This window comes from Polypterus senegalus, chromosome 3 (assembly GCF_016835505.1).
Source record: "Polypterus senegalus isolate Bchr_013 chromosome 3, ASM1683550v1, whole genome shotgun sequence".
In the NCBI taxonomy this organism is placed as follows: Eukaryota; Metazoa; Chordata; class Cladistia; order Polypteriformes; family Polypteridae; genus Polypterus; species Polypterus senegalus.
In genome coordinates this window covers 51,651,818-51,675,081 of record NC_053156.1, presented here as the reverse complement: position 1 = coordinate 51,675,081, position 23,264 = coordinate 51,651,818, and the positions used below count along the sequence as shown (strand labels likewise).

General features: G+C 40.2%; 1 protein-coding gene across 1 annotated transcript in view; it reads right to left on the bottom strand.

Moving 5' to 3' along the window:
- Positions 1-2,745: 2,745 nt before the first annotated feature.
- dnah2 (dynein, axonemal, heavy chain 2) overlaps positions 2,746-23,264 on the bottom strand; it is a 521,611-nt gene continuing 501,092 nt past the window's right edge. The window contains exons 87-88 of the mRNA XM_039749646.1: positions 14,569-14,716; positions 2,746-3,536 (exon numbers count right to left, since the gene is read on the bottom strand). Of these exons, the coding sequence (XP_039605580.1) occupies positions 3,382-3,536; positions 14,569-14,716 (303 nt within the window). The 3' untranslated portion in view covers positions 2,746-3,381. The remainder of the gene's footprint in view (positions 3,537-14,568; positions 14,717-23,264) is intronic.

Sequence of the window (23,264 nt, the reverse complement as noted above, 5' to 3'; positions counted from 1 at the left end):
CTGGGATTGGCTCCAGCAGACCCCCGTGACCCTGTGTTCGGATTCAGCGGGTTAGAAAATGGATGGATTGATAGATCCGCAGTTTCTGAAATAACCAGACCAGCCGTCCTGGTACCAACAACCATACCACGTTCAAAGTCACTTAAATCACCTTTCGCCCCCATTCTAATACTTAGTTGAAACTTCAGCAAGTCATCTTGACAATGTCTACATGCCTAAAAGCTGGCATGTGATTGGCTGATTAGAAATTTGTGTTAACAAGCATTTGAGCAGGTGTACCTAAAGCGTATGTGTTGTGTTTGCTCTGTAGCTTTATTAACAACTAACTGTGCAACCTAAGATGAGTTGAAATCTAAGTAATCAAAGTAGCATTAGGGTTAGGGTTAGGGTTAGGGTTAGAATGTATCCAGTAGAGCAAGTAGTAATAAAATGAACTGCATTTTCATTCAAACAGATGAAGCATCACAAACATTGTTGTGTATTAATAAAATGCATTACTACAAACGCTTGTGGAGTGCCATCTGTTGAAATGACTGAGACATAGGAACTGGACGACACACTGATACACGGACACTTGTCCGTTTATTAAGGTGAACAGACTAAGCATCACATTTGAACATTGTGCAGCATCAAAACCACACTAATCTCACCGTGAAGCATGGTGGTGTCAGCATCAGGCTGTGGGGATGCTTCTCCACAGTGGGCCCTGGATGGCTTATAAGGGCCAAATGAACGCAGGAAATTATGGGGAAATCCTGGTTAGAAACCTTTGTTTTCAGCAAGACAACAAGCTCAGCAAGCATGAAGCCAAAGCTACACAAGTAATGGCTCCAAAACAACAATGTTAATGCCCTGGAGTGGCCGTGTCAGAGCCCAGGTTTCAATCCAATTGAGAATTTGTGGCTGAATGTTTTAAAAGCTCTTTGCTCACAATCACTCTTCAACCTTTTAGAGCTTGAACAAAGAAGAATGAGGGCAACTGTCATCATCCAAATGTGCATAGATGATAGAGACCTGCGCACATGGACTCAAGGCTGTCAAGGCCGCTAAAGGTTCACCGAAATACGGACTTGAAGGGGGGGAATGCTTATACCATCAATTACATTCTGTTTTATATTTGTAATTACTTTAGATCACTTTGCAGAGATTTATTTTCACTTTGACGTTAAGGTGAATTTTTCTGTAGATCAACCTCAAAAAAAACCAAATGAAATTCACTGCCATTCAGTCTTGTAGATCAGGAGTGGACAGTGTCAGTCCTGGAGAGCCGCGGTGGCTGCAGGTTTTTGTTCCAGTCCAGTTTCTTAATGAGAAGTCGGTTACGCTGATGAAGCGCTCATAGCTTAAATGACGTGTTGATGCTTCATTTTAGTGGTCTTGCTTGTTAAGGTTCTCCACCCTCGCTTGCTTATTTCAATCTTAAACTGCTGCATTGTTTTAATGGCTCCTTAGTAGGAATAAAATGTAAAAGACAAAGCAGCCAGCAGTTCTCCAGTTAGCACTTTTACAATTACATCTGTGTGATTTAATAAAACACTTAATAGAAAATGTGACAGACTGAAAATGATCTGTTTTAGGCTTTAAATCATTTGGATGATATCCTTGGAGAGGAAAAAAATCTACAATGTAAGAGCCTTACACTGCAGACTAACAAGCCATAACATTAAATAAGGTCTGAGATTGGCAAGGATTGGTTTCTAATTAAGCAGTTGGGTTGGAATGGAAACCTGCAGCCACTGCGGCCCTCCAGGACTGACACTGCCCACCCCTGTTGTAGGACAGTGCAATGTAGGAAGCTCCATGGAGCTGAATATATGTCTCTATGTATTATTATTATTATTATTATGATTATTTGCTAATCTGACAACTCACAACATTCGAGACACAAGTGGTTACATTCCTTTTATTTTTCCAGTTGGAGCGCCGGCCGGTGAGTCACACAATGTCAGAAGTGGGGGTTTAAAGTCCAAACTGTACACACTTGCCCACCTGGTAAATGTCTGAGGGGTCTACAGCACTATTGGCAAACAAACAGCTTTTATTTTATGAAGAACCTTTCTATAATGACCGTCACGACCAACACTCATCGTTTACAGTTTAAATGACTTACTGAGGGTCACACAGTGTGCTGGAAATGGAAACTGAACCAGACACCCTTGTGCTTACAGTCCAGTCCCTTATCCAGTATGCCACACTGTGGTGTTCACCGTGAGGTGCAAACCTACAACTCCTGGCGTTAAGAGTCCCACACTGTTGACCAAGGTGGTCTTTTGTAACTCCTATGTGACATGCCACCGGCCCTATAAACTCTCTCCTGCCTTTGTCTGCTTTGCTGAGTCACTGGAACACTCATCCAGTATTAAAGAGGTCAAATCACGGGATGAACGTCATTGTGAGTATTGCAGCCATTCACTGGTATGATATTCCCATTCCTAAATACCTTCATGAGGGTAACAACAACAAAGAAACAGGAGAGCTGATGGTACACCCGGCTGCCAGTGAGGCTAAGGATCACCGCTGGTATCCAGAAGGTTGCCAGTTCGAATCCCCGTCACTGCCAAAAGAGATCCTACTCTGCTGGGCCCTTTAGCAAGACCCTTAACCTTCAATTGCTCCAGAGGTGCTGTACAATGGCTGACCCTGCGCTCTGATCCCAAGGGGTATGCGAAAACCTAACAAATTCCTAATACAAGAAATTGTAAAAGGCGAAATAAAGAACAAAAAAAATACAAACAAAATGCCAGAATGTATTTTTATATATATATATATATAAAAGATAAGATATAGTAAGAAGCATTTTTAGTTCAAACAATAAATGAAAGAGCGTGGTATAAAAAGCACTAGACGTCCATCAGATCACCACATTGATGAATAGAAAGTATAAAGAAGTGAGGCCGACCAGGATGGGCCTGTTTTGGGGGTGCCCTTTTGCTCCTCTGGTCACCACCGTGTTATGTGAGTGATGTACTTGGCACCTGCCTGGCAGGCTGGCCACTTTGCATGGCTTACAGTGCATATTTACAAGGTAGGGGGCTCTAAGTGCCTTAGAAAGCAGAAATTTGAATGAAATGTCACCAGCGTTGATGGCCACAGAGGTGTTCACTGACCTTTAACCTGGTGTAGTGATTTTACTCAGCTGAATCATGTCAGTTAGGAGCCAGAAATGCTTACAAGCCGCTGTTTAGACTTTGAATTCACGAGGGGCTCTTGGGTGATCCGCTTTACGTGGTTTGGCATACCAGGACTGCATTTAATGTGCTGTGGACATGTGGGGTTTACCCAACTTACAGACCATTTGACCAAGAGTGGGACTTCTCCACTTGGCTGGTTGTGTGAGTGTACAGTTAAGAAAGTTTGTTGTACGTCTTGATGGCAAGCATCTCATGTGTCCAGACTCATCAGCAATGCTGTTCCCCTCTTGATCCAGTGGTCAGCTGTCATGGCTCCTGCTTTAAGGTCCACTCCAACTACAAAGGAAGCTCGGCCGGCTGCTCCTGCCCGATTGGGGAAATAATAGCAAGGGCAGGAGTAAATACCTGTGAGGAAGATAGGGAAAAAAAACAGATGTCAGAAATGGCATCTAACCCATGTGTAACACAGTCATAAGGTCCACAAAGGTGATGTTTAAATAAGGGAAGTAATGCAACGCAGGAACCATTTCATGCTGCTCAGCATTCTTCTTAGGAGGGTGAGATGTTTAATTAGTGTTTCTTTTATGCTCATGCAAACACCACATCCCTGTATGACTCCCTGACTCCACAACACACTTCGACAGAATGATAAGCAGCACCAAGCGGTGTACTCAGTCCAATGCACTTGTGTATAGTAAGTGTGTAAATGACGCAGTTCACCTGTATGTGTGTGTGTGTGTCTTTTTGTTGGAATTGCATTATTCAGGGCCGGTACTGTACATGCACTTTAATCATTATCCACAGAAAACTAGAGTGTCACGAGCTCTGGCCTCAGGGGGACAGGCAGTGGTGGGGACCGTCTCAGAGGGTGGGAGTATCTGGAGAGGCCAACTAGAAAGCAGCCCATGAGCAGCAGGTAAGGGGGGTGCGGGCACAACAATTAGAAGAGCACTTCAATCAGGAGCGCCGCCCAGTTGTTGAAGCCCATCGGCTGAGATGTGTTGCCGCCCGCTAGTCTCGGATTGGACCCTGGACTTGGGTTGGCTCACAGAGAGCTGAGAGAATAAGGTGGCATAAGGGCGGTCTCTGACACTATGTGAGGTGGAGCTGGTGGCGTGTGCAGGAAGCAGCTGGGAGCCTGTGGCACCGGTGAAGACCTGAGTGGCAGGCAGAAGAAACATCCCTGAAGATACTAATGGTCCTTGTCAGAGCCACTCACCAGCAGCCGGTGTTAAGGAACTAATTCCATTCCTCCATCTTTGTTTTCTAAAATGCCACATAAACTCTTATTATGGGTAGATAAAAGAAACAAACACACACCCCTTACTCGTAAATGCAGCATTCAGCCACACATTTTGTAATGCAGTTATTCCTGATTGGGGTGTCAGGGTGCTGAACCCCCCCCCTCCCGACTGTATTTAATTTAAACTTTAATCTGCAAATTCAACCTTCAAGTCGCTGTCCGTGTCTGCTGTTGAAGCTGAAGGTGCATTCCTGCTGTGATACAACTTGCTTGACGTCATGGAGTTCATTTTTTGTTGGTGTGGATTTAGCACATCACCCTGTGATCTTCACACATTCTAACGCCTTTATTCAAACATTCACCGGAAGCATTCAAATAAAGGAAAACAAGCACATCAATACACAGGCTGTTGCAAGTTCCCTTCTCCCCTTTATGTCTTCCATTATGGTAGAAATACACCAGAATGTATCCACGTCCATTTCCCGGTTGATTTAAGGCACTTGTCTCTACTGATCATCTATTGCTCAAATGCGATCTTCATTACTTCAGTCGAGTATCCATGGGATGTACTGCATTAGTGCAAAGATGGTAGGATAGAGCGTTGGTGGTCTCGGTCAGTCACGACAGCAAGATAAGGCACTCAATGAGATTTACAATGGCATTGTCAAAATCAAAGTGTTTTTAAATTTGAACACTATAGTGATTGGCTAAGAAAATGTGCAGAATATTCTTTATTAATTATTTGGATGGAGGGATGTAAAGCTGCTCCAGTGGACATTACAAGCTGCCTTTGTGTTACTGTGTGTCGACCATTCCCAGTCTAAACATTATCATATATTACTTTTTTTTAATATTATTACTTATAAATTGTACAGTAAATAAAATTATCATACAAATAGTATAATTATTGCACATTTGGCAACACTGTGGATGCCTAAAAACCTTAACAACCAATCACAATGGAGGTTTTGTTTTCCTCCTCTACACTATCATCTGCCTTTAATCATATTACGCGTATATGTTTTGGTGTTTTGCCATTTAAACTGGTAATGGGGATGATTTCTTGTATTATATCCACAGTCTCTATTGTGATGGGTATATTTTAAAATGAATTAATTCACTCATTCATTTAATTCTGTGATGGCTCATGGGGAGCTAGGGGACATAGTGATAACTTCAGGCGAAATGTAGGAAGCATCCTAAGACAGGATGACAGTCTGTTAAGGACACACTCACTCACACTGGGACAGTCAACTTAACATGCATGTCTTGGGGATCTACCAGAATATCTAAGGGAAAAGTACATGGACACCGAGAGAACATGTTGGGCTAGGGTAGGAATTGAAAATGGGGGCCAGTGTAATATAATGGATGCCACTGCTGCCTTATAGCTCCAAATGCAGTTTACAGCATTATGGCCACTGTCTGCCTGGAGTTTGCATGTTCTCCGGGTTCCTCTCAGATTCTAAGCATTTTAGTGCTGTCATGAAAACAGTGAGCATGGATATGAGTATGAGGGGAAGTGTGCCTTCTGATGCACTCATGTTTCATCCGAGTTCACTTCCTCCCTTGTGCCATCTGATTCCCATAACCCTGTACTGAAAATAGCAGAACTGGGAAAAGGCTGAATGTATGAATTGAAGTGAAGCCTTCTCAGTTTAAATTACACATTTTTAACTGCGTTACTCGAGTCTTCATCTAATTAATGACAATGATGCTATAAATCAAGATGGCTGGTTTAGGGAAAAGAAGAACGTTTTACACAGCTGTACATCAGTGCCAACAGCTCAAACAGCACACACTGTCATATTTACAGCCGAGTATCTTGACCAGCGTTTAATTTCTCGGTTTGTAAAGTTTTCTAAAAAAAAAAAAAAAAACGAACCAAAATCCATTTCAATCATTGTCGCTTTCTTGCAAGGCCTGGCATTTAAAGAAAGCTGTAAAAACGAAGCCATTTTTTGACAGAAGCAAATGATTAGTTTTAAAAGCTGAGCCAAGGCTGGCTGGCTATAATAAAGATGCCACAGCTATCTGAGAGCTAATCCTCCTGAAATGCGAGGGGAGCTGGAGGGGACCTACACAACGCTTTTTTTTTTTGTCTTTACAGTTCCAGTGCCCCTCATTAACTGTTAGGCAAAGAAATCTCAAAGTAAAGAATGATTTCCCTCCCTTGGTGCCCTCGCCAGCACAGGTCGGGCTCCTAATTAGCAGCCTCAGCTCAACTCATTGAAAAGTGCTTATCCGTTTTCAGCTACGGCTGAGGCCTTTCCCTCTCTTTGCATGAACATCCAGGCTTGCTTTTCCGAAAACTTTTCCTTTAACTGCTGCTGCATTCTGAAGCACCTGCTCTTCTTCATATGGTGATTTTAAAAGATTCCCTTTTTAAAGAAATTTGCTTGGAAGGAGGCAAGCTGTTCCCTGGTTCCCTGACTGTCTTCGGAGCAGAAACTTGTTTTGGGCTTTCATTAATTATTAATCACTTGTATTTATTTATTTATTTTGGGAGGGCATGGTGGCACACAGATCAGGAGTGCCATGCCTGCTCAGTGTCTGTGTAGAGTTTTTAGGTTCATCGCCGTGTCAGTAAGGGTGTTGTTTCTCGCAGTACTCTTGTTTTCCTGCCACATCCCCAATGAAATGGCAGAGCAGGCCACGTTCCATTAATGTGGCAGTGACATCCTTCACATTTTCACCATTTTGGTGTGCTTGGCCGGTGGTATCACTTCAGGAGTGGCCCACTAGGCTCAGTTATGGGATGCACTCTAGACCTGCTGATGGTAGTGGAGGAGAGAGTTAGAGCAAAACTGAGTGCCATTATGAACAATGCTGCATATTCTCTGATTTACTAACACTGAGGACATTCAGCCAACAAATTATTCAGCACAAGTGGGTCACTACTGGAGCTCCTTCACACCTACAGCAGTACGCTTTATAAAGCCTCACTGGGACTGCTCTCTGGTCATTACCAAAGTCAGTTTTACCAAAGTTTTCTTTTTTTTGTAATTGTTTTTTGTCTGTTTGATTGGGGATAGTTGTTTGTTATACTATTTCTTGAACTTGTGTAAAAAGCTACATTTCTCTCTTAGAACAAAAAAGTATGTTCTTCTGTATTGTACCAGTTATTTATGCATCTGTTCTAGTCGGTTTCTTTTTCAATTAGTTTATAACCTGGGAACGGATGGATGCTGTAGGGCTACAAATTACAGAATTAGTTTACATCTTGAGAAAGAAAGAAGTATGGAGGTACTTGAAAGATCAAACACTCTGTTTAGAGTTATTCATCAACAGGAAAAGATAGCTAATTAAATGTGTGCAATGTCACATGCATTTTAATATAAATATGGCTGTCCAAGGGACCAAAGGTGATGACAGAAAGGCAATGACATAGGAAGAGACGTCAGAGATCAAGAAAACGTAAGACGGCAGACATCAGAAAATATAAACTATAAATAACACAGATCACTAAATCAAAAGCTCACCAGGGCAACATCCACTCCTTGACATTTGTGATTTTTAGTAAGCTTTTCTAAGACTTTCCTGTATTTTTTTCTATTGCATTTTCTTTTATTTGATATTGTTTTACGTTATTAAATATATTTTGTATACTTTGTTTTTTTTATTTGGAGTAATTGAAATAATTAAGGTACCAAGTGTTAGATTGTTACTTTCTTGCCCACAGGGATTGTCAAGGCGATTGAGGTCACTCCACAATTATTAAAGCAGCTAAAGTACAAGTAAGACATTGTTTGATTGGTAAGTGACCTATAACCAAAGTAACTGCGCCTTTATGTGTGTCGTGAGGACACCAGCGTGTTTGTTAAAGCTGCAATACGGAGAGAATCATACGGTATGTGGAATACAGTGGAACCTCGGTTCACGACCATAATTCGCTCAAAAACTCTGGGGGAAATTACTTTGGTTCACAACCAAATCAGTTTACGACCATAGTATTGTATGTAAATACAATTAATCCATTCCAAACCGTACAAACTATATGTAAATATATTTTGTTTAAAGATTTTTAAGAACAAATATAGTTAACTATATCATAGAATGCACAGCGTAATTGTAAACTAAATGTAAAAAAATTGAATAACACTAAGAAAACCTTGAACAACAGAGAAAACTAACACTGCAAGAGTCTCTCTCTTTCTGCACAGGCAGAGACTGAACACGTGCGGAAATCATCGGCGCACACAAACCGAAAGGGACACTGGCTTGTTCGTATACCGAGTCTGTGGTCGTGAACAGATGCAAAGGTTTGGCAAACTTTTTGGTCGTAAACCGATCTGTACGTGTACCGAGACGTTCGTGAACTGAGGTTCCACTGTACTATGGAGTGATTGGCAATTGGCACCACTTGGGACTTTGTCTGGGTAGGATTGCTGTGTGTGTGTGTGTGTGTGTGTGTTACTCTTTAAGTACCCGTCTGATCTGTCTGTTAGATTAATTAGGAACTCTAAACTGGCCCGCGTAGCTGTGTGTATGAATGGATTCTGCCTTCAGTATTTCATGATGTCCATGTCTGGCACCCCATGTTTCCACAGTAGAATCCAACTGCTGTGATCCCGAATTGCATTATGCAGATTGCAGAATGTCTCAACTTTTTTGGGTGGATCAATGCCATTTCATGGAGCCAAAGTCCCCCATTTGAATCCTGTATGTGTTCCCTATCTAAGTAGAATAGGCACTTTTCATGCTAGTGGGGGGTTTTGTCTGGATACTCTCACACCCCCCAAGCTCATGTGAATTAAGGCCTTGTACCCAGGGCTGCCAGGATAGGTTATGGCCCTTGACAACCTTGAACTGAATGTAGCAGCTTTGAGGATGTACTTGTGTTCATTTTCTCTTTCTCTTCCTCTCCACATTAATGTATATGTTCAGTGAGTATTTTTCTTTCAGCTGTCTCTTTTTGGTTTTGAACTTTTGTAAATGTGGTACGTCTGTCTCACTCATTGATGAGTCAATCATCTTATCAATTAGATTAATCAATCAGTCCTTATTCTATATTGTGTCTTTCACAGCAGCAACAATAAAAGCCAAAACTTATTTTGACAGCAGTGAGCAGAAGACAGGGATACTCTAAAATGCTCACCCCCCTGAATCACAGTGGATTTGATTTGGCTATTTTGAAATTTAGCTCTACAAAGTGATCTAAATTAATTACAAATATGAAACATTAAATAATTGATCACTTTCTTCATGTCAGTGTTTAGTAGATGCACTTTTGGCAGCCATGATGGCCTGTGTGAATTGGCCTCTCTCAGCTCTGCACATCTGGACACTGACATTTCCCCAAGTCTTCATTACAAAATTGCTCAAGCTCTATCAGGATGCATGGAGATTGTGAGTGATGAGCCTTTCTCAAGTCCAACCACAATTTCTCAATTAGATTGAGATTTGGACTTTGACTTGGCCACTTCATGGCCTTAATTATGTTGTTTTAAAGCCATTCCTGTCTTTTTTGCTTTGGGTTGTTGTCTTGCTGAAATCATATCTTCTACCGTGCAGACTGCATTAGGTTTTCCAAGAATTTCGCTGTATTTTTTTGCATTCATTTTAGCCTCACAAGGGCCAGTTGCTGAGAAACATCTCCACAGCCTGACGCTGCCATCATTGTGCTTCATGGTGGGAATGGTGTGTTTGGGTTGTGTTCCAAAATGGCATTTAGTCTGATGGCCAAACAGCTCAATTTTAGTCTCGGCTGATTTCAGTGTCTCCCATGTGCCTTCTGACAAATTCTAGCTGAGATCTTTGACTTTCTCTTGGTCACTCCCATAGACATGTGACTGGTGACGCACCTGGGCAACAGCTGTTTGAAGAGTCTCTGAAATCTCGTCCTCTGTAGCTTCTAACTTGTTCAGAGTTCTCACAGATCTCTTGGTGGCCTCCTTGTCTGCTTCTTGCATGATTCAGTCAGTTGGATATTTTCTTGTCTCTATCCCCTGGCTTGTATTATTTGGTCACCTTTTCATAGAGTTGCTTGGAGTGTCCTCTTCTCTGTTTTGTGTGGATTAGGCCACCATACTGACTCAGCACAAGTTGGTCCTTACAGATAAGCTGCATTTACACTGCGGTCAACTGAAACCGCAGACAGGGGATCTTAATCAAACTTGTTATAGGACTTCTAAACCATAAGGCTGCCCCGGTGATGATTTATGGGTGTCAGATTAAAATGGCGGTTGTTGTTAGAGGGGTGAATACTTAAGAGATCATTTATTGTGTGTTTTACATTTGTAATTCATTCAGGCTGTTTTGCAGAAATCTGCTTTCACTTTGACATTAAAGAGTATTCTACTGTTGGTGAATCTCAAAAAAAAAAACCAGATGAAATCCACTGTGATTCAATGTTGTAAGACAATAAAATGTCAAAACGTCCTAGGAGGTTTGTATAGGCACAGTGTCCACCTAAACCAAGGTAACATCACTAATCTCATTCTAAACATTGCTATACTTGTTTTTGCAGCCATTTATACACAAAATGATTAAACATTATTATCAGGACTTCCTTGAGATGACCACTTGCCTTGCATTAGATCTGGACAGAAGATGGGATGTAGAATACTTCCCAAAATGATCTCCATGTACAGGGATGGTGATGTTTTTTAATCTTTATAAAGAATGTCACTTCAACATTCACACGCATATCCTAACTCTTATTTCAGCTTTTTAACTTTGTACTTTGTATTGTCGAACAAAGCAAGACATTTTAAGTAACACAAGGGGTGATCATAACATTCTGAACCTTAGCCTGAAAGGGGTATTCCATGATGCTGACTGCAAGTCGCCAAACTTCAGCTCTTATTTCTAGTATGCTTCATGTTTCACACCACACTGATGCCAACACAGGTGCTGAGAACAGCAAAAGTCAATACACCTTTGAAGATTTTTTTTTGTCTAGTCATGAGTGCTACAACCAGTTCCCTTCATATACCACAATCAAGAGGTGGGCTACAGCATACCCCCATGGTAGGATGTCTCTTGAAGGTGACTCAAGATCTGGCTGGCTTTCTGTATCGATGACTAAGTAAAATGTTGCCAATGTGGAACAAATATAAGGCAGAATTGTAAAGTGATGATCCATGGGATAGCAGACATTAAAGGGATAGATAGCTATAGCTATATAGATAGCTGATGACACACAGCTGTACTTATCAATAGCACCTGATGACCCCGACTCTCCGATTCACTAACAGAATGTCTGACTGGTATCTCAGAATGGATGAATAGTAACTTTCTCAAGTTAAATAAAGAGAAAACTGAAATTTTAGTGATCAGCAATAATGGATACAATGAGGCTATTAGAAATAAACTGGATACATTAGGATTAAAAGTCAAGACGGAGGTAAAAAGCTTAGGGGTGATTGTTGACTGTAATCTGAATTTTAAATCACATATTAATCAGATAACTAGGACAGCATTTTTTCACTTAAGAAACATAAGTAAAGTTAGACCTCTTATATCACTGAAAGATGCTGAGAAATTAGTTCACGTGTTTGTTTTCAGTCGACTAGATTACTGTAACGCACTCCTCTCAGGACTACCCATAAAAGATATAAATCACTTGCAACTAGTGCAGAATGCAGCTGCTAGAATCCTAAATAGGAAAAGAAAATCCGAACACATTTCTCCAGTTTTGATGTCACTACACTGGTTGCCTGTGTCATTCAGGATTGACTTTAAAATTCTGCTTATGGTTTATAAAGCCTTAAATAATCTCGCTCCATCTTATATATCGGAATGTCTGACACCTTATATTCCAAATCATAATCTTAGATCTTCAAATGAGTGTCCCCTTAGAATTCCAAGAAGAAAACTTAAAAGAAGTGGTGAGGCGCCCTTCTGCTGCTATGCACCTAAAATCTGGAATAGCCTGCCAATAGGAATTCGCCAGGCTAATACAGTGGAGCACTTTAAAACACTGCTGAAAACACATTACTTTAACATGGCCTTTTTATAACTTCACTTTAACTTAATACTGATACTCTGTATGTTCAATTCATCATAATAACTATTCATGGTGGCTCTAAAATCCGTACTGACCCCAACTCTCTTTTCTGTTTCTTTTTCCGGTTTCTTTGTGGTGGTGGCCTGTGCCACCACCACCTACTCAAAGCTTCATGATGCTCCAACAATGATGGATGGATTAAAAGGCAGAAGTCTACATGACCATCTTCATCAAGTCCTTCAGTGAGAACCCTAAATCCAAAGAGGACTGTTTCATTTATGTTAGGTAGAATGCCCAGAGGGGACTGGGCGGTCTCATGGTCTGGAATCCCTACAGATTTTATTTTTCTCCAGCCGAGTTTTTGTTTTTCTGTCCCCCCTGGCCATTCAACCTTACTCCTATTCGATGTTAATTAATGTTGATTTATTTTGTTTTCTTATTGTGTCTTTTATTTTTCTATTCTTTATTATGTAAAGCACTTTGAGCTACTGTTTTTATGAAAATGTGCTATATAAATAAATGTTGTTGTTGTTATAGATCGGTTATAAACAATTAAACTGGGTTCACTTGATGCCCAGAATGTTGACTCCCGAAATGAAAAGCACCACTATATTCACCACCCCAATGGAGAATTTTGAGCTAGTGATTTTGGACAGCGAGAAATTAAACTTTGAACCATCAATATGACCCACACTCAACACAAAGAAAGTATGGAGCAAAGTAGTTCAATGTTTCTGCCAGTGCCAGCAAGATCATGTACGCAGTTTCTTTTTATAATGTTGAGGGTGTAGTCTTTATTGATGATATGTCTCATAACTAGTCAGTATTCTGCTGATTTCCTTTGACATTTCCAGCAGTCAACTGATGTAAAACAACACGGACAGCTACTGTATAGATCATCCCAGTTCTCGTTTGCAGCACCACCCCTGATCATACAGCATGGATTGCAAAGACTACTCTGTGAAACTGTTTATTCAAAAAGACGCCACAACCACCTTTTTCTCCAGATCAGGCCCTATGTGATTATCACCAGCAGCCCATTCTGAAGAGATATCACTGTGCCAATGACAAAGGTGTTGTGTTAACTACAGAAGAGTGGACATACTGTATGAGAAAAACAAAAGATTTTAAGTGGCACAAAAAAAACACAAAAAGTATATACTATACACTGTGCATAGTATACATATTTATTTATAAGGATATATGTAAGTGTATTAGTTTGCTTTTTCTAAATAGGTCTGATTGAACACTTTTTGACCATCCTGTGTAAGCTACCTCTTTGATTTTCCCTGACAGTGGCTGATTTTGTTCAGAATTCCCATTTTTTTACAGTTTCATTGGCTAGCAATTTAACACGAATGCATTGCGTAACAAACACTACTCAATGTGACGATGACCGATTAAGAAAGAAATAAAATGTTCTAAATATAGACACTCCCATCTACTGCCGTTCCTTCTCTTCTCCACTACACGTATAAATGAACAAGCTGGCTCACCGACTGTGAATACCCGTCCTAAATGGTGGCTCATTGTTTCTGTTTCAAGAGTACGGCACAAATTGGTTCGACTTCATCACGTCATGAGACTATGTGACATCATAGGTAGTGAGGAGAAATGACACACTAAAGGTGTAAATCTGCCCTTTCTCACAGACTGTAAGTTCTTCATATTTTAACAGGCATTTACCACAATAAGTACATGAGGATTCCATTGAGGACAGACTTAGAAAAAGAGAGGGAGACCACCAGGGTCTTCAGTAACCAGAGAAATGCTCCAGGAGGAGATCTACTGTACTGTATATTGATGGCAGGCAACCAGCCAACACAAGACAGAAAAGTGGTGCTCAGTTTAGGGGCTGGATGAACCACTGGAGGGTCTTTGACTGTGGTCTGTTTAAATGTTTATTTTTCCTGTGGTCATTTAAACAGTACACAGAACATAGCTAGACATTTTGATGTTGCAAGTACTGTTTTCTGCCAGTACTTCAATAAATATAGCAAAATAGAAACTGAGAATCTAAGGATCATGACAACAGGGCTCCTGACAGATCACCTCACGTCGTGGTGCATACTCAAGTGCCACAAATTACTTTTAGTCATTCGACCTGTAAATCTTTGTTTAGCAAACACTCTTGCCGCATTTATCTGCTGTACATGTGGAACAGGGTCAAGAGTAAAGGAGTGACATGATGTGAGCGAGAAGATTTAAGGAGGCGAGAGGCAGAGACAGACATGATGGCTTACCTTTGCCACTTTTTTTCTTTTCAACTGGACGAAAGTGTATTGTGGGCATAGGGCAGACGAGCTGCATGGGTTCAGCTTCCACAAGGCAGGAGTTCTTCTTGTCCCAGCCGGCACCCTCTAGATAGAGGCCTTTTACAAAAACACCATCCTATAAAGAAAGTAGACATTAATACATACTGAAGTCTTTATCAACACAAAGCCTCAGACGGTCTGGGTGAATGAAATGAACCAATACCTGAAACTACTGTCCTACAAGGAATTACACAATTAATGTTTAATGCAGCACCTTACATTGAGAACACCACTGCAAGATGCCTTACAAGACACACAATAGAGTGCAGAGCAACACACGGAAACAAGATGTCATACTGCACTGCTTAAGATATATATTAATATATAATTAATAAGAAATATTAATCAATAACAAAACAATACATGTAAAGAACCTAATCTTCTTACTTTATACAAATTATTGAATTTCCATTTTAGGATTTCTGAAAATTACTTTTTAAGAAATAGTAATTATTTTTTTACTTTCTAAACTCACAATATAGGATAATGCTTTGGAATAGTTTCAAAATTTGAACAGAATTATATGACTTGACCTGTGTGTGTGTGGAAACGCTGGATTTATAAAATAATCCTAATAAACCCTATATACCTGTGTGTGTGTGTGTGTGTGTGAAATGACCAACTAATTACGGTGGCGCAGTGGTGGCGCTGCTGCCTCGCAGTTAGGAGACTCGGGTTCGCTTCCCGGGTCCTCCCTGCGTGGAGTTTGCATGTTCTCCCGTGTCTGTGTGGGTTTTCTCCGGGCGCTCCGGTTTCCTCCCACAATCCAAAGACATGCAGGTTAGGTGGATTGGCGATTCTAAATTGGCCCTAGTGTGTGCTTGGTGTGTGGGTGTGTTTGTGTGTGTCCTGCGGTGGGTTGGCACCCTGCCCAGGATTGGTTCCTACCTTGTGCCCTGTGTTGGCTGGGATTGGCTCCAGCAGACCCCCGTGACCCTGTGTTCGGATTCAGCAGGTTAGAAAATGGATGGATGGATTGATTACAATTAACTAGAAGTCTTACAGACACAACTGTTGGGAGCTCCAAATGTGTACAATAACCCGTATGTCACTGTGACGTATGCTTTAACTGGTGTACAGACATAAATGCCATTGTACAGTAGTTTAGTATAAAGTACTTACATATTACCATAGAATGACAGCTTGTGTTTAGCCACTTGTACCGAGTACTTAGCTCGTTTTCTACTTTACAAATATGTTGTTTTGAAATGTGTCTTACTGGAATATTTGGGTTACAGAGACAGAGAGAAGGGTATATGGAATTATAGCATTTATTGACTTATTTTTGTAAAGAGCATATGAATAATAATAAAAAAAAACTCGCTGCTGCTTACCCCCTCTGAACTCACTGTATTTTCTATACTAATAGGTTAACATCTGAGCACTGTCTGTCTTGGAAGTCATCGAGCCATCCAGGTAGTTAGGTGATGTCGCTTTGGTGCCTCTACAGCCGTTTGTTTCAATTCATTAAATTAATAATACAGTGCACTGTGTGTCCATTTAGTTAGATAGGTAGGTAGGTACTATAGGGCCTTGCATATCTATCCATCTATCTAACTATATCTATCTGGACAACTCTTCAAATTTATGACTTCAGTTTTTTCATTGGTAACAGGTACATAAAATGTGCCACACAGACATACAGTATCCATTGACAAACACTGACAGTACAACGGGTCGGTCGTAATAATACCTCAGTGACTTTAAATCTGGCACTGTCATAGGATGCCACCTTTGCCATAAGACAGACTGTTAAATTTCTGTTCTGCTCCATCTTCCCCGGTCAACTGTAAGTGCTATTATTGTAAAGTGGAAGTGTCTTGGAGCAACTTCAGCTCAGCCATGAAGTAAGTGGTGGACCATTCAAACTCACAGTGTGTTAGAGCTGCCAAGTGCTGAAGTGTATAATGTATAAAAATCACCTATCGTCTGTTGCATCATTTCACAGCAGAGTTCTAAACTGCCTCTGGAAGCGAAATCAGTACACAAAATGAGTGCTGGAAGCTTCAGGAAATGGAGTTTCCATGGCCAAGCAGCTGCACACAAGTCAAAGATCACTATGTGCGATGGCAAGCGTCGGCGGTAGTGGTGTAAAGTATGCTGCTATTGGACTCTGGAGAAGTGGAAATGCATTCTCTGGAGTGATAAATTACTCTTCTCTATTTGGCAGTCTGATGGACAAAGCTGGGTTTGGTGGGTGCCAGGAGAAAGCTGCCTTCTGGACTGCCTAATGTCTGATGTAAAGTTTGGCAGGAGGGATAATGGCCTGGGGCTGTTTTTCAGGGCTTGGGCTTGGCCTCCTGGTTCCAGTGAAAGATACTGTTAATGCTACAGCATACAAAGACATTTTAGACAATTGTGCACTTCAAACTTTGTGGCAACAATTTGGGAAAGGCCCTTTACTGTTCTACTGTCCATGTCTAGGTCCATAAAAATTTGTTTGGTTGGAAGGAACTCAAGTGGCCTGCACAGAACCCTATCTTCAAATCTACTGAACATTTTTGGGATTGCAAGCCAGGTCTTCTTGTCCAACATCGGTACCTAAACTCATAAACGCTCTTTTGATTGCGCACAATTTCCCACAGACGCATTTCAAAATCTTGTGGATAGCCTTCTGAAAAGAATGGAAGCTGACTGTGTAGTAATACCCATGGCTTTGGAACAGAATGTCCTACAAGCTCATGTAAGTTTGATGGTCAGGTGTCCACAAAGTTTGTCCATGTAATCAGTCAATCAGCCAATCTAATTCGATTTATTTGTTAATAAGGACTGTGAATGTTCCTACCAGAAAGTCCACTATGTATGATTTAACTTAACTGTTTTATGTTTCTGTCCAGGGCTAGAGTGTGATCTGTCTGTTACTTGGTTAGTAATGTCGTAGTATGTATTGTATCCGTCTGTACAGAATATCATTAGAAGCAATACCAGAAAGCTACAGTATCTATGTACTGTACTCACATCTGTTATACTGTGACATAAAATAACGATTTAAAATAGGTTTACAGATTACAGTTCATAATTCCCAGGTTATAGTCTGTCACACTGTCTGACGAACAGAGCCCATATTTAATGTAAAACCTGTTTGCTCAAAGAGTCCCGCATGTAAGAATATTTCAAGTGGGACTCTCCTACACAGAACTGAGAGACCAGCCAGTGGCCATGTGTGGCTGCAGTCACATTCCATTGCAGGAGTGGATGTTCACCGGTGCAGGAGCTTCTGTTAGGAACACCACAGATGTCATGTACTGGACTTCCAGGGTCCTCCTCATTCCTGAATAGCAGTGGCTACAGTATGAACTGAATGAAGGTTTATTCGGGGTTTTGCAAAGTTACAGTAAATAGGCTGGCTGCTCATTTAACTTTTTTGGTGCCTCTTTAAAACCTTTCAGTCTGTCCCTGCCTTACGACACCTCTGTTAAATGACTGCAGTATGTAAATAAATACTCTTAAATAAGTGAATGTGTTCCTTAAAATGGTGTTGCTGACCCAGGTTGGATTCACAGCCCAGTCAGATTCTGTGTGGTATTAAATAATGCAGCTGTTGGTTAGAATGGTGTCCTCAAAAAATACATAAAGTGGTTTCTCCAAATATGTCATTCAAATCTGTAATCATATGAAATACTGTCTCTGCAGCGAGAAAGAGAGCAGGGCTGCTTTACCCTCCGTATCACTTTTGAAACCACGTTACTCCCTTATCCCTGTGTAAGTGTCTCTGCTCCTCCGCAAGCAGATGAGTGCCCAGACAGACAGACAGACAGAGGAGGGCATTTATCATAAAGCCGCGTGAAAATTGACTTTCGTGTAAACAGCTGCTGCTTTGGAGGTTGTTAGCAAATCCTGTGGAGGAGACGAGCGCACCCTGGATTCTACTTAAGAGCGTATTCCACTAGGTCAGCACCGAAGAATTTCATTTTGGAAGGCCGAGGAAAACGTTTACAATGAAATATGTATTGAAGATTAACTTATATATAAATAATTCTGGATTTCATTAGTTCAGAGAGCTAGAAGCGTATGCCATAGATTTATTAACTGCATTTTAAATGAAAACCACTGTCTGAACTAATTTCCCAAACAATTCATAAAATGAATGCCATAAATACAGAAGTCAAACTATTGGCAGCTTAAACATTTATTCACAAACTTTGTAGCAGGCAAAAATGACTTTGAGGTTCTGTAAAGCAATATTTTTCTAAGGATCATGGCATATTAAAAAAAAAACATGTTTATTGAAAGCTGATGCCTAAAAAAAAAAACTAATATGAGAAGCAGTTTTCTATGGAAAGACAAAAGGGTGCAGACCTAAAATCATGCATAGCTTACACATCTCCTCAGCTAACACTCCATCACAAGCCTTCCCCCCTTTACAGTGCCACCTTTGATTACGTGAGCGGAGTCAAACGCGATGCCCACAGCCCACGCCCAGCTCTGGGACCATTTAAGAGCAACCCGTTTCATCAGAAAGAAAAACATGTTACACAAAACCCGCAATAACCATTAATTTGTATATTTCAAATTTAGATTATATCTGATTGAAGTTTCGATGAGTCTGCTTGTATTGACCCTTCAGATAAAAGGAGGCACAACACACTGCAATAAAGAACTTCAGTGTTTTAGAATGATGGCAAAGACACGACAGTCTCATGAAGGAGATGGCAGTTTGACTTCACATGCCACTCTACACACTTTTTATTGTGGCTGACCTGAATGTGCCAATACCCTCCATGAGTCCTACATCTGTTCCACCGACTTGATTTATCTACAATATGTGCAGGGAAAAGCATTTGGGTGTTTGCACTCGTCTTAAAGGTGATTGCACAATGTTGTCTCTGTCAAATGCCACAGGTTAACGCAGGTGTAAATGCCCACACTTTGTTTAATGTTACAAATGGTCACCTGTGTCTGGAGTGCCACTCTCTCTCGAGAATTTGTTTCACTCAATGAGATTTGGGTCACATCACTGCTGGTAGCTTTCCTAACCCATGTTACACTATCCAAAAAAAGAAAAACTGACAAAATGAGAAGATGTGAGGCAGAATATATGATTGTGATGAGTAGAGAGTCACCAGTGTGTACTGTTTCTAAAGAAAACACGATGATAACTGTTTGTTGAGGTTCTGTATATAAAGTGATATTTTTGGCCCTCAACAAAACTGAGTTGGACACCTCTGGGTTACTTGATTAGAATCACTTGAATCAGTAATGTCCACCAATGACGCTTCACAGGAAAGCAAGATGTTTCTTAGCTCCTCCAGTGCCCCGTTCTTCATGCTGCCAGCACTTACTTAATTCATCTAAAAATAAGCCTTTCTCCCGTTTGTTGATAGCTGAGTTCCACCATTTTGTTTTTCTTAGTTTTATTTGATCTGCGTCGTGAATAAACAAAGCATTAGCAGCTGTATGGTTAATAGAACACGGATAGACAAAAAACCTTCAGTCGTTTTCTGCGTGGCCTTGAACCATTCTGGCATGTTCTGTCTAACAATACCCACAAAAAAACACAGTATAACAGAAACTACAGTCATGGGAAAAAGAAAGTAGACCCCATGAAATGATTTTTATCTTTTAAAATATGTGGACATATCAAGATTTATTCTTTGACTAAACAGTATCCATAAATACAGGTGATATAATAGAACAAACATCATCCTACATTTCTTTTTGTAGTCCACTGTACAACTTCAATAATCATAAACTCACATGTCATGTGTGGAAAAACAAGTATACCCCTAACCTAAAATTAACATCATTAGAGATGATCTTGGAGGAACTGGTCTTATTTAAAACTCCCACATTTAGTTTGGTTTTGTCTTTGTTGTTGACGTGTGTGTTATCACTACGCCAAGATCCAAAGAGCTCTCTGAGACCTTCAGAAAGAAAGTTATAGATGTCTGATGAGTCTGGGAAGGTATTTCAAAAGATCTACAGACAACTGGAAATAAACCATTCCACTGTCCGGAAGATCTTCAAGTGGAGAAGATTTCAAACAACCACAAACTTGTCTAGTCCTGGTCGAAACAGCAAGTGCAGTCCAGAAGCAGAAAATAAGGTACGTTTTTAAGAGCTCCATAAATTCTTCATGGGACCTGCGGCCACTATTGATGTCAAACTAAATGAGTCTACCATTAGAAAGAGAATACACAAATCAGTACTACATTGAAATATAAAAAGCAAATGGAATAGATTTACTCTTAAAAAAATAAAAATTCAAAAAGAAGTTGCATTTGAAAGTGCCTCTGGCATGCAAGTACAGCAGAACATAGGAACAGAAGAAGAGTTTTAACAGGTACAGCCCATTCAGTCCAAAACACAGTAGCTAATCAAGGGCCTAATTTAGCAAAATATCTTTTTAGTATACTATATAGCAAAATATCTTTTTAGTACACTACAGTATATAATTGAAGAGGGTGCAATCAGTATAATGCAAAGGGATTTTATTTGAAGTGAAGAAAGGATTTAAGGCTACTTGGAAAGAATTTTCAGACAGGTTTGGTTAGTTCCACTATGTAAACAAGACATTAAAATAAAAGGAACTGGCAGGATTATAATCTTGAATAAACAAAAACTCAAAACCCATCAAATCACATAAGAAACTATACTGTTCAAGAAGTTAGCTTTCTCTTGCAGAGTAGTCTTTAAGAAAAAGAAAAAAAAAAACAAGTGAAGTGCAGATGCTGGATGATCGGTGTAAATAAACAGAGGCCAGGACTTCATGCACATGCCGTATATGTAAAATGCCACTGTTACTGCCAGAATCCTCAAACCAGTAAGTAACAAACACCAAAAGCAAAATGTCAAATTACGTAATTCCTAACAATTGTCAAGTAGTGATAGGAGATATGTCTGCTACGTTACCTGGTAATTAGTTCCATGTACTCGTGGCTCTACAGTATATGCAAAGAAACACTTCAACACTAGAGTGAAATTCACCAGTTCTACCATCTGACTCAAATGTATCATCAAGCACTGTCTATGCCACTGTTTTCTAATTTCAAAGTTCAAAAGTAAAAACTCATTGCATTCTTGCCTGAATCAGTTTTATGAATATAAATAAATGTTAACCCCAACATTGATTTCTGTGCAACTTATCTCTGAACATCACCTCATCAGGAAAAAGTTGCCATAACCAAATCTTTGGCCTTCGTCAAGCTGTACGTATCATACATAACCATGTTTTGTACTTTGATAATTAGGAGAGGCTAATTATAAAAAGCTTTTTGAAAATTGACTTAAATCATGTCGTATGAGTTTATTGCTTCCTATTACAAATTTGTTATTGATGTATCCTTATGGATCTTTCTTTGAATATATTAACACTGCACTCAGCCATCTGATGGGTCAAGGAAGTGTTAAATGGACTTTGCCTTCTCCTCTTTTTTCTGCCTATATTTGTATCAGTTGTGGGCAGACCAGTGGTCACACTAAAATGTAGAGAAAATGTTCTTATGCATTACAGCAGCGTCTCAACTTCCTATGGCGGCTGAAGAAGGCAGGCCTACCTCCCCATTCTCTCCCTCTACAGGAGCACTGCTGATGGTGTTCTGACCAGCTGCATCACTGTCTGCTTTGGGAACTGCAGTGTCTCTGACTGTAAGTTCATACAGCGGAGAGTGCACAGTGCAGAAGAGGACCGCTCTGCCCCCCATTAAACATATCTGTTACTGCTCACATCCCTCCCACCGTGTCTTTGTCCCACTTCCATCTGGCAGAAGGTCCTGTAGCATCCAAAACAGTTCTGCCAGGTTCTGCAACAGCTTCTACCGTTTGGCTGTCCAGACTGTGAACTCTGTGCTGCCTCCTGATCTCACATCTGCTCGTAGTAATGTATTTATATGTATTACGCTAGCTACACTTGTTACTACTCTTGTATTTTAACATTAGCTGCTGTCATAATTATTATTTAATTATTACTATCTATTTCAAATTAATACTATCAGTTCACTTACCAATGATATATTTATTCATTTTACTATAGTTCTTTGCCTATCTTGCACTTGTTTTGTGTTTATGTATGTACCACTATTTTGGGAAAATTATTGTATGCAACTGTATGCTGCACTGCTGGGTATGGATGGTAAAATAATAAAGCCAGTTGACTTGATTTGTCACATTACACGACTTTTTCAGTCATTGACTTCATTCATTTATTTATTTATTTTTTTTCATTTTATTGTAATCATGCCATACAAATAGATACATTTTTACAAAAAATAGGATTGAAAACAAATTGACCCCCACCCCTATAGACTTCACTTATATAATCTTATTAAATTGGAGGAATACGCTCCTGTAACCAGCATTCGTGTAGTCTGACATACTCAGCAACTGACACCAACAAAATCAAACCAGATCTGATATTATTTGTAGTCATAAGATGGGCTCAGGGTCTATAAGAATTGATAACCAATAAGAACTCACCCAGACGTTCAGTGCATATAATGCAGAGAAGAGAAATAAGGAACATGGGTGGTTTTGACCTCACAAATAGAAGACGGGCTCACCTGTCTGATGTCTCATGTTTTAAATACCATGAAAGAATGAAAAAAGGGAAACATTGTGGCTGAACTCAATGGACCTGTAAAACTTTCACATGGCCATTGGCTCTTTCAAGCAGCAGGTTACTTTGG